General features: G+C 45.2%; 1 protein-coding gene across 1 annotated transcript in view; it reads right to left on the minus strand.

The window, feature by feature from the left end:
* TG (thyroglobulin) overlaps positions 1 to 11,842 on the minus strand; it is a 204,517-nt gene extending 192,675 nt beyond the window's left edge. The window contains exons 1-6 of the mRNA XM_043539062.1: positions 11,779 to 11,842; positions 10,273 to 10,381; positions 8,934 to 9,031; positions 7,474 to 7,677; positions 5,275 to 5,434; positions 693 to 799 (exon numbers count right to left, since the gene is read on the minus strand). Coding sequence (XP_043394997.1) covers positions 693 to 799; positions 5,275 to 5,434; positions 7,474 to 7,677; positions 8,934 to 9,031; positions 10,273 to 10,381; positions 11,779 to 11,842 — 742 coding nt within the window. The remainder of the gene's footprint in view (positions 1 to 692; positions 800 to 5,274; positions 5,435 to 7,473; positions 7,678 to 8,933; positions 9,032 to 10,272; positions 10,382 to 11,778) is intronic.
* Between the last annotated feature and the right edge of the window lie 429 nt (positions 11,843 to 12,271).

A 12,271-nucleotide genomic window follows, 5' to 3' on the forward strand; every position in this document is an offset into this window, starting at 1 on the left:
CCACCACTTGGGGCTGAAGCTGAAGCCTCAGCAACTTAGCTTTACAGGGCCCCCGTGTCATGGGGCCCCAGGCAATTACCCTTCTTGCTACCTCCTAATGCCAGCAGAAAACCAGTTGTGGTGGCACAAGTAGGCCATGGAGTTTTTATAGCACTTTGGGGGAGGGAGCGGGGGCTTAGAAAGAAAAAGATTGAGAACTCCAGCTCTACAGGGAAGGGAGTAGTTCAGTCTCCAGGTCCATTCAGTTCTGCACCTCTCTGCTGAGATTGCCCATGAGATGGCCGGTTGGAAGGGTGGCTTTCGGATATGCAACCAGCCCAGTAGGAACTGGACTATTGACAGAAGGGACTCAACAACAATGGGAAAATGACTTTTGATCACAGCTAAACTGGGCTGGGCAACGCAACCGAGGAAGATGCCAACCTGGGTTGGCCAGTGCAACTGATGATGCTGTGGTCAGCCACTCTCTTAATGAGAAAATGTAGCTAGTAATATCCATCCTTAAGTGATCTTGCCACAGATATGTATCTGGTGACAATCGGCTGCTGTGCCTGCTCACAGATGACTCCAGCTTAGCCCTTAGCTTTCTCACTGAAATGAAGCTGTGGTCATTGTGTTTGTTCATTATCTACCCTTCTTTGAGAATTCTGAGTCCCGTTGCTAAGACATACCAGATTTTGGAAGGCACTTACCAGTCTCTGCTAATTCCCGCCCCAGACTGTCAGCGCAGTAACAGTACCCAGAGACCTCTGGGAACATGCTTCTGAAGGAGCTAAATGTCTGGAATGCATCTGGGAACCTAAAAGGAAAAGCAGCGGGTTATGAAGTGGAAAGTTCATGGTGATCCTTTGACAATAACAAAGAAATCATATTCTTCTCCAAACTCCCACTGCAGGGATCACAGCACAAAGGCATTATGGCACTTCTGGGGCTAGTTATGTCAACTCTACTCCACTGTGATCCAAATTTTAGTGTTTCCTTTTATTAACAAGGCCTTAGGCTATGGAGCAATGTGTCCTGGCTCCTCACAGATCAGGATTAGTCCAAGATTTGCCTTGCTCACTATATGCTACAAGAGTTTATACATGTTTCCTCAACAAATGAGCCTAAGCACCATCGTTCTGGATAACAGAACCCAATGAGCAAAGGGCAATGAGGTCATTTCTTGGACCGATTTCAGGCCATTTTTAGCCTTATTAGCACCTAATGTACTACAATGATGAAGGTGGTAGAAATGTTGACAGATAATTTTGGATCCTGGTCCAACCTTTGAAAGCGCAGCAAAAATTGTAAAATATGTGTCAGTGAGGCAAACGTAATTACGAATACCCACTCATTAGCAGCTTTCCACAAAGCCACACAAGATGGCAGAAAGCCTAAACAAAGAGGTTGTTTTTCCCCCCCACATCTGCTTTCCACACTGAATTAAGCATGGAACAGCAAATAAAAACTAACACTAATCTGTTACATTATGAAAACATGGGTCAATGGATTAAAAGGAAAGTTTATTTTTTAAACATATTACAAGTGAGACTGACTCTTATTTCTGGAGATCAAAGGACCTCTGGATTCTTTTAACATATTCTAGTAGTGACGATAGCCAGATTCCAGCAAAGGAATGATTTAAGAAGGAAACTTAATACCGTCAGAGCTGAAAAAAACATCTGTGTGATCTTAGCTGACAGATATATCAGGGCTTCTTCAAGCAAATAGAAGATACAACATTCTAGGTTCAGGTATTATGGCAAATGAAACAGTTTCCCCATGTGTTAGTGCAATGAGATTAGCATTATACATCCATGCTCATATTCCTAAATGTGGTTTAGGCACCCAACTCCCAGCTGTGTGCAGTTGTGTGAAGAAATCCAGTAAAGGGCTGTGAAATTCACTACCAAAGAAGTAAACAGAATCAAATAATCTAGTCAGGCTTTTCAAAAATGATGGATGCTTTTATAAGCAGAAATAATGTATTACACCCTTAGATATCATGGTGATTCGTGCTGTATAAAAAAGTGAGACAGGGTGGATGGACGGGTAGATACATACTGGACTGCACCCTGGGATACTGGTCAGGGATGTTGCACAAAGGCAGTTTGAAGCTCCTCTTTGCATTCCCCTGGTCCTACTGCAGCTGTATACAGGGCTGGTCCCCCATGCAGTAGCTCGTGGATACTACAGTAGCCTTGGGGCTGCTCTGACTAACATCAGGCTGCAACATTCCCAAGAGGCCAAATATACAGCCAAGTATCACTCTGGCATAGGGCTGTCTTGGCCATGCTTCCAGGAGTGAGATGGGAGGAGAGATGTAAGAGCCCCATGTCAGCTTCACACCACAGATGATCACTCATACTCCACTGGCTGGTTAAATCATCTTTGGGGCCCCTTTACACTGGTGTTGCTGCCACACCCCAAGAGAGAATCTGCCCACTAACAATAAAGTTGGCGTGATAAAAGAAGAGCAATCAAATCTCATGCCCCAGGACATAGCTGGATTGTTATTGGGGTAAGGAAGAAATTCAGTAATAAATTATTAAGGCCAGAAGGGACCTGTATGCTGATCTTGTCTGGCCTCCTGCACAGCACAGGCCAGAGAATTCTGCTCCTGTCCCCCATGTACAGAGTGGCACAAGTGACTTGGTGCATTGCTGGTGCTTTCAGTTTCCTCTTAAGCACCAAGCATCGGTCATTTTCAGAAGAAAGGTCACCACACTTGTTCAACCAATGGTGTGCTCTTGGGTGGCACATCCTCTGTTCTTATGAGAGTAGTGTGACTAAATGCAATGGGAGTCTTCTAGTCGATTCAGGTGCTTATACCGTGCCTATCACCATGGCATCTGAACCTGCATGGCTTTCAAACAGGCTGCTGGGTAAATACATTTCTGCACAGGATTTTCTTTTAATAATTCAATTTGAAAAATGGACTACACACCAAATTATGCTATGTGTAATGTGTGGATAGACACATGGTCATATCCTGGTATCAGTCATTTCTGTCCTGAAGTCAGAATATGACAAAATAAAATGCAAAAAGTACAAATCAGGCCCACGTAAGAATGCGTCTAGGACTGCATGCACCCAGCTTTGAAAATCCACCTCTTACAGTTTCTGTTCCTTTTTTTACCATTGTTCCCATTATTTGCTTGTCCTTGTCCAGCAGTGGATAATGACAAAATGGCCAAGATCTTAGCTCTCATACCCTGTCACAAAAATGGCTGAAGCAAATGTGTGAACTGTGACCATGTTCGTGTTTCTGTCCTGTGTGTTCTGAGACGGGAGCAGATATAAAGAAAATGGAAAAGTAAAGGAGATAAACACAGATTTATTGGTATCATCAGGGGTCTTGGCTTACATTGTTATTCATTTTTCAGTGATTCTAAGAAAGCCCCCTTTTACCATCAGACTGTGCAGCTCCAATTGTATCTACCATTTACTGACCACACCCAGTGTCAAGAAAAGTGGCTGAGTTGTGTTCTGTACCTCAACAACCAAACAACACAGAGAGGCAGAACCTTCATGGAGCTATGACAATTTACAGCAGCTGAGAGATCTGCCCCAGAATCTTTACTGCGGAGGAAATGATGTGGGAAGCAGAAAGAAAATAGTTCTCAGCTCTCCAACTCTTACCTTTCTATCTCCAGATTTTGTGCTGCTGCTCATCGCCACAGCATCTGAGCAACTTCCATGGAAAATCAATAGCAACAGCGAAGTCCCTCATGGACTTCTTGAGTCCCTGGCTCCTCTCCTTATTATGCTTGGAGTAGGGTTTCTGGGTTGATTTTATTTACTTCCATTCTTGTAAGGTTGATCTGTTTCAGGGTAATTTTGATTATTGTGGCTGGGGGGGTTTTAGGTAGAAAAGAATGTTCATGTCTTGAGTATCATTCTTAGGGTGCAAAGGAATGATAACCCAGTGGTTCAGGCACTATGTCTTGGAAGACCTGGGTTCAAGTCCCTGTTCTGCCACAGGCTTGTTGTGTGACCTTGGGCAAGTCACTTAGCCTCTCTCTGTCTCAGTTCCCCATCTGCACAATGGGGATAATAGCACTGCCCTACCTCACTGGGGTGTTATGAGGATAAATACATTAAAGACTGTGAGGCGCTCAGATGCTGCAGTAACGTTGTCTATGTAAGTTCCTTAGAGAGAAGGGTAGAAAGCTGGAAGTAAAAACAATCTTGCTTAGATTTATACGGTGATATGGAAGCTACTCAAACCCAGTCCTGAAGCCACTTTCCAGGCAAAACTCCCAATGGGAACAACAAAATGTCATTTTAAAGCATCACTTTCTTCACTCTAGTTGCCTTTTTGGTAGTCCATACCCACCAGCCAGCTAGTGACACAGACACATTATCCTTCACTTACCAAAATAGCCTCCTCTGACACATTGACAACTTTGCACCAGGCACTTGGCCTGCCTTGCAGTACTTTTATTTTTGCTTAAATTAAAGGCCAAAACTCAGAACAAGAAGATTCACTGGAATAGGCTTTAGCCAGAAGTGAGGCATTAGGTTTACTTTACTGCCCTCTAGTGGAAAGAGACAAGCAATGAGTCTGAAGTCCTGACCATTTAGCCGCACTAGAGAGAGGCAGGCAAAACTGTTTCACAGAAAAACTGGACTCCACTTCAGCAGCAGCTGTGCAAAAAGAGAGCCGCCCCCTCTGTGTGTTTTAATGTTTTAAAGCCCACCACACATGGCCTGCTTCAGCCATGGAAGAGCCCTGGCCTCTCTCTGTACTCCTCTCTGCACCCTCTGTTCATCTCCCACTGGCTGACTTGCTGCCATGCCCTTTCCTGCACCCTCACCACCGTGGGTGCAAGAGCCTCTGCGCTGCCACCCCTGAGAGCTGAAACATCCTCCTTGTAATTTTCCTCCTCACTGACTCTGCATCTGTGTCCTGTTCTCCAGTGGGAACATCTTTCATCTCTTATCCGTCCCCTCTTAATTTCTCTCTCCCGCTGCTCTGATCTAGCTCGTTCATTGCGTTATTTCATTCTGTACGGCGAGGGCTGCCTTGGATGACAGACACTGCACAAAAGACAATCACACTGAGGTAGCTGAGAGTGCGTAAGGATACTCTGGTTCCAAGGCCTGTGGGGTTGATGAGCTGGCTCTGGTTTTTAAACCACAAACGGCAACTGAGGAAACGAACATATGTCTATTCGCTTTTGGGAAACAGACGACCCATCAGTCTCCTACAGCTGGAATGGGCAAGGAGGTAATGACTCACAGAGGTCTGCAGAATTGCCGCTCAGTTGCAGAAATGTCTGCTCCTACCTGTTATAACTGTGAACAAGATCAAAGACCATCATGTCCGTCATGTTGACAAATTTGCACTGGACAGGCAAAAATTCTCCATCTGCTGAGCACTGTGGTGGGCTCCTTTCCCCAACTCCATGCAGAATGCGACGGTCTCGGATCTCACAGCTCCCCGGACCTGACGGAAAACAAGTATCCACTGTCATGAATTCACCTTCCCACGAGTGCCCTTCACCTGCTCTTTGTTAAGCAAAATAGATTGGGCTCCTTGAGTCTGCCATTATAAGGCAGGTTTTCTAATCCTTTCTAATCATGAATTGTGGACACCTGAACTGGACACAGTATTCCAGCAGTGGTTGCACCAGTGCCTAATATGCCTCCGTAAATATACATAAATAGGAGTAAAATAACCTCCGACTTGAGATTCCCCTGTTTATGCATCCAAGTATCACATTCACACTTCTGGCCACAGTGTAGCACCTGGGAACTCATGTTCAGCTAATTAGCTCCCCCATCCCATCCCAAACTCGTTTTCAGAGTCATTGCTTCCCAGGATAGACTCCCCCCATCCTGTGAGTATAGCCTATGTTCTTTGTTTCCAGACGCATACATTCACACTGAGATCTATTCAAAGGCATATTGTTTGCTTCAGCCTGTAGTGGGAAGAGAGCCTGAGACATAAGCCCTTGTATCAGAGACCTGGTGTGAGGCCTGGGCTAAAGTAGTGTCCAAGCTTTGCTGATATAAAGCAAAGTTAAGTTGTGAGCAAGAGGCAGGCCCTGCTCACAGGATCTGGCAAGAACAGGGCTGATATTGCAGAAATACACATTCCTAAGTAGTGCTAGGCACTCACGCAAACACATTCCAGAAGGGTGGTACCAGAACGCCTCAATACCAAACACATTCACCCAAAGATAACAGGAACATGCTGACCCATCCTAAAGATAAGCATGATGGATAGAAATGTTTTGATTGAGCCAATAAGTATAAGCCAACAGGTGGCACCCAGATATGTCAGAGGGGCAATATGTAACTCGTTCGTATCGGTGTATAAAGAGGTATCTCAGAGGGAGTGTCTTTGGCCAGTCTAGGGGGGGAATGAAAAGTCCCGCCATTCACTGAGCTGTGTCAATTGTCATGGGCATACACATGCTAGTGTAACTGTAGACATTGATCCGGGGAGCTAGGACCGTGGTCTGTCGACAACAAACTTGGCCAGGTGCCTTCGTACCTTATCAGATCTTGTGGCCATTGGCTGGTTCGCTCGAGGTCTGCCGTGCCAGCTGTCTGCACAGGGCTGGGGGCAGCACACAGAGAGAACACACACACACACATGCAGCCAAACACCTGACAACACAGCCCAGTTTGCCAAGCAAACCACATCACTGTGTATCACCGACCTGGTACATTATTTACCACTCTTCCAATATTTATGTCATCTGCAAACTTTATCAGTGATGATTTTTTGTTTTCTTGCAGGTCACTGATGAAAATGTTGAATAGTGGAGGGCCAAAAATAGATTTCTGTGGGACCCCCACTAGAAACACACCTGAGCAATGATGATTCCCCATTTACAATTACATTTTCAGATTTATCAATCAGCCAGATTTTAATCCATTTGATGTATGCCATGTTAATTTTATTTGTTCTCGTTTTTTAATCAAAATGTCATGTGGTATGAAGTCAAAAGTCTAAGTATATTACACCAACACTAGTACCTTTATCAACCAAACTTGTAATCTCATTAAAAAAAAAAAAGATATCAAGTTCATTTGACACGATCTATTTTCTATAAATCCTGTTAATTTGCATTAATTTTATTACCCTCCTTTAATTCTTTATTAATCAAGTCCTGTATCAGCTGCTCCATTATCTTGCCTGGGACCAATGTCAGGCTGACAGGCCTATAATTACCCATGTCATTCCATTTACCCCTTTGAAATATTGGCATAATGTTAGCTTTCTTTCAGTCTTTGGGAACTTCCCCAGTGCTCCCAGGCTTATTGAAAATCAACATTAACAGTCCAGCAAGCTCCTCATCCAGCTCTTGGATGCAAGTTGTCTGGACATGCTACCATCATCCCATGATTCGGAAAAGACAACCCTGAAATTTCCTGGCAGCCAAGCTTATGACCTGCCATTCATCACATACAAGCTTTTTATTTCCCTTCCTCCAAACATGAAATCAAATCCACATTTTGTTGAACTTTACTTACATTGCATTGGCTTCCCCGTCTGCCTTGTGCCGTAAATCTCCATCCCTTCAGAGTCCACACACCAGCACTGCCCCGGCCCCACATCACACTGCACTGGGTCAAACTCCCCAGAATTCAAGCACTCTGGGACGTAGGAGGTGCTGCTGCTGTTGATGTAATGACTTACCAAGATCTGCTGTTTTTGGAGCTGGCAAAAGGATAAACCTACAATACCAAAGAGGCATCATTAGCGGAAGGTGATTGCTGGGCACAAAACCATTTATTTTTCTAGAGGACATCTGAGTTTTCTCTGGGCCACACTGAGACCATGAATTTGTTCTGCGCTCAGCCAGGTTTGCCCAGGAGAGTGATCAAATATTGCAAGAGAGCCTGGGATAAATTTCAGATTAAACTCACCATTTGTGGGGACCAGGGAAGGATTTATGGTTTTAGTTACCCAAGAGAAACACAGCGATTCTACCTGACATCAGCTGAAATCAGGCAAACCCTGCTTGGTTCAGGTGAGTTCTACTGCGTGTTTTCAAGGGCAGATTATCAAACTGAGTTGAGGTCAGACTAGATGATCACAATGATCTCTTCTGGCCTTTGAATCTATGACTCACCAGCCAGCTTAAATGAGAATCGACTTGTTCATATCAGTGACATTACTTCACGTTACACCAGCCGACGGTCTGAGCTTCAAAATCCAAACTCAGGGGGTGTGAAGCCATGTGAAGTGAGATTGTACCAGAAGGTTGGGAGTGACTAAAGCCACAACAATGCTGTATCATGTCAATTTCCTGCTCTTTCCCTTAAGAGCCGGAGGAGGAGCAAATTCTCCTCCCAGCTGCTATTAAAGCCATAGTCACTCGGTTCCTATTAAAGACAATAGGTGTTTTGTAGTAAATTCCTCCCAGGTCCTTGCACCCAACCTGACTACTTGGGTGTGGCACTGGAAAGCAGATTTAGCCCTTAGAAAGTAAATGAGTAATTGTTCCTACTAAAACAAGTAATTGGTCATGGAAGTGCAAAGGAAACAGTGGGAAATCCCACATGGAGCTTACATTTGCATATGCTGTTGCCACATGTTACTTGTATTTTTTTGTATGTGAAATTTTGGCACCTGCTTTTGAAAATTTATGCCCCATTTAGGCTCAAACTGTGAGGGATGGGGGCCCATGGCCTCTGTTTCATCCTCCCCCCTCCCCACACTTTCTCCTTGTGCCCTTGCAAGGCCACCATTGATTACACTGGGGTAACTCACACAAGAAGGGACTGCTCAGGTGAGTAAAGTTTGCATGATCAGGTCCTGAGTAACTTAAAGAGCTTCCACTGAGGACGATCGATAAATCACCAGGAGCCTGCTGTTGCTCTCATTGATGTCAATGGCCAAACGCCACTCGACTTCAATGGTTGTCACACTGAGATGCAAATAGCATTTTTACCACCACACATGAAAAAAGTGATGACCTCTGACTTACAGGCTATTGGAACTCCAGTCTGTTTAGTGCCTGGTACCTCAATACCATTGGCATCTACACACCAGCAGGAGAGGCCATTCGTATTGCACTGCACAGTCCTGGGGAGAAGACACACATCATCATTTTTTATTGGCAACAGAACTGTCCATCAATATGAAATATACCTGTCAGCAACGGGACGGTCACAGAACAAAGAACAATGTGACAACACAGCAATGGCGTGAGGAAGAACTGTATCCTAGAAATGGCTTCTAGGCTATTCAGATCTAACTGATGGGATCTCTTTGGAATTCTCACAGGGCCCCTCCTGTCTTCATTCAGTTCAGTGCCCAGCCCGTAGTACGATGGGTCCCTAGCTGTGCAACTGCTTATCAGATCTACAATATGTTCATTTAGATTCAGGCCTGAACAGCCCCATATAGCGGGAAAGCTCAGATTCATTTTGTAAATACTGCATTAATTTTTAATTATAGGCTTTTCTATCACTCTTGTATCTAAGCACCACACACACATTAATGATCTTACCCTAACAATGCCCCGTGAGGTCGGAGAGTATTGTTATCCTATTTGGGAGGATGGGGAACTGAAAGACAGTGAGATTAAGGCCCAGATCTCCAAAGGTATTTAGGCACCAACTCCCATTGATTTCAAAGGGAGTTAAGTGCCTAAATACATCTGAGGATCTGGGCCTATGTGATTTGTCCATGGTGGCACCGAAAGTTGATAGCAGAACTATGACTGCTAGTCCTGCGCCTTAACCACAAGGCTATCTTTCCTTTCTGGATCCAGATCCAGATCCAGATCCAGATCCACTCTGCACAGGTCAGTCTCTTCTCTAGCTCAAATCTAGGCCAGTCTGGTAATTTGAGAGTCCCAATCCAGTTGCTGGTCTCCACCTTCACTCCAAGGAAGTCATGAACTGTGCCAGCCCTGTACCTGGTACAGATTACTTCCCCCCCTCCTCACTCCAGCTCAGCTATGCAGGCTATCACATTGGGGGTGGCAAAGCTTTGACTCCAACCCCTCCCCACCGCATTTGTGGGAGGGAAAGTAGCAACCCCATGTAGGATGCTCTCCCCCTGTGTTGGAACCCACCAGGTGTGTTGTGCAAAGGACAATCTGGCCCACCACATTTAAAACAGTCCTGTTCTTTTTTATTAATAGTAGGGACCCCACAGATAATTGCAGACGAGAGAGAGACAGAACTCATTCAACAGAGTCTGAAGCTGGAGCACAGCCCTCCTTATCCAGTATGTTGGGGTTCAATCCCACTCAGCCACAGAGCTCCCTTTGCCTCAGTGGTACAGGATTGGGTCCACAGGTGGCTGTCCTATCTTACCGGAACTGGCCATCTTCCAAGCACTGGGGGACGTAGACTTCTCCTTCCAAAAAGGCCTTTTCCCTCTGGAGCTCACAGGGGCGGAGAGGCTGGGACTCAGCCTGGTACTCTGCATGCAATAAACAGGGAAGGAGATCACTGAGATTTCTCTACCTTCCTGTTAGATCCTGAGCCTGGCTCAGCATCATCTCCAACACTATCGTCTGTGCTGCCATTTTGAGTCTGATTTTAAACACCACAGTGGGGTTTCCCCTTCTTTGGTGAGATTATTCCACAGTCTAACAGACCTCACAGTGAGGAGATTGTACCAGCTATTCCCAACTCCTAATGATCAAAAACCACGAGCTAGTTTTTCCCCTCCCCCCCCCGCCCGAAAAAAATCATGAGATTATCTTAAAAGAATGAACTCTGAGAAATAATCCATTTGGGGTCATGTTTGCTGGATGGCTGCCCACTTGGCCAACACAGCAGGGATTGAATCAGAGGCCAGCAGAGCTAAAAATCATGAGCTGCCACAGTTTGACTGAAAGAACCAAGCCTCTAAGACTTGGGGCAGTATCAACTCACATCTGCTGTGGATTAGCACAGCAGGGGGCAGGTAATAGACACTCACCAGTAGGCGATATTTATTTACCTTCCAGGGTCACATTTTTGAGCCTCTCTCTGTAACCAGAAAAGGAGTACTTGTGGCACCTTAGAGACTAACCAATTTATTTGAGCATGAGCTTTCGTGAGCTACAGCTCACTTCATCGGATGCATACTTGCATCCGATGAAGTGAGCTGTAGCTCACGAAAGCTCATGCTCAAATAAATTGGTTAGTCTCTAAGGTGCCACAAGTACTCCTTTTCTTTTTCCGAATACAGACTAACACGGCTGTTACTCTGAAACCTGATCTCTGTAACCATGAAGGCGAGAAACTTTTTTTTTTTTTTTAAATAATGCAAGTTGAGATTCTGGTGTACTCACATTAACGCACCAGAGATCACGAGTCTCATCATAAAATGGAATAATGGTTAATCAATATGAATAACTGGGGTGCCTAAATTTGAGGGCATCCTCCAGGATCCTTTGTATTTCGCCCCCCCGCCCCATACTTTTCACCCAAGCATCTGTGCTGGCCAGTCAGTCCTTCCAGCAGCTTCTTTTGGAGTCATCAGCCCATGTCACACCTCCCTGAGACAGGTGCATGCTGACATCACAGAATCGGAGCTTTTGCTGGCCCCAGGAGCGTGGGCTGTAGCTTGGAATCCAAGCTCAAAGCCCTGGCAATGCAGTGACCACTGAATCAGTGGCACATCTCTTTGGTAAATAAGATCAGTCTTGTTTCATGGTGTATTGTCCAGCACAATGGGGCCCTGCTCAAATTCTGAGTCTGTAGGTGCTGCCATAATACAAATAATCAATAATAGGGGAGTATCAGTGCCAAGTTCTCAGGCAGAGGCAAGCGCAGCGTGGCTCCAGCCTGACACACATAAGGGACAAGAGGGAGTAAAGGTAAACTTACCGAATATATTGGCTGATGCTGTGCTAATAAAGAAAAAAAGGGTGCTGAGAAGTACGGGGCCCATCTTTCAATGCAGGAGCTATGATCCCTTCTTATGCTGAGGGATCAAGACCCTGCACGCTCTGCACTGGCTTCTGGCAGACTTTTATAGCAGCCTTTGTTTGAACAGATTCACTTATGAGCTGGTAGACTGGGCACTAAATAGGGTGACTGACGCAGGTTATATTTCTAAGAAAATCATGAGGGCCTCATTCACCTGGAACGTCCCCAGTGGATTTCTTCGTCAGTCAGCTCTCCTCTCCTCTCCAGGGAGCACTTGTACACCTAGTCACCTGAAAGGAGAACAAGCAGAACAAACAGCCAACATACAATGGAGGAGACTGGAGGGCTTAATTTAACCCACGTGCAAAAGCATAATTAAAGCACAAAAGGACCTAGACTTTGCCGAGTGGGAGCTTAGAGTGTCACCTGCTATATATTGTGTGCATCTGAA

The sequence above is a fragment of the Chelonia mydas genome, chromosome 2 (assembly GCF_015237465.2).
Source record: "Chelonia mydas isolate rCheMyd1 chromosome 2, rCheMyd1.pri.v2, whole genome shotgun sequence".
NCBI classification, from domain to species: Eukaryota; Metazoa; Chordata; order Testudines; family Cheloniidae; genus Chelonia; species Chelonia mydas.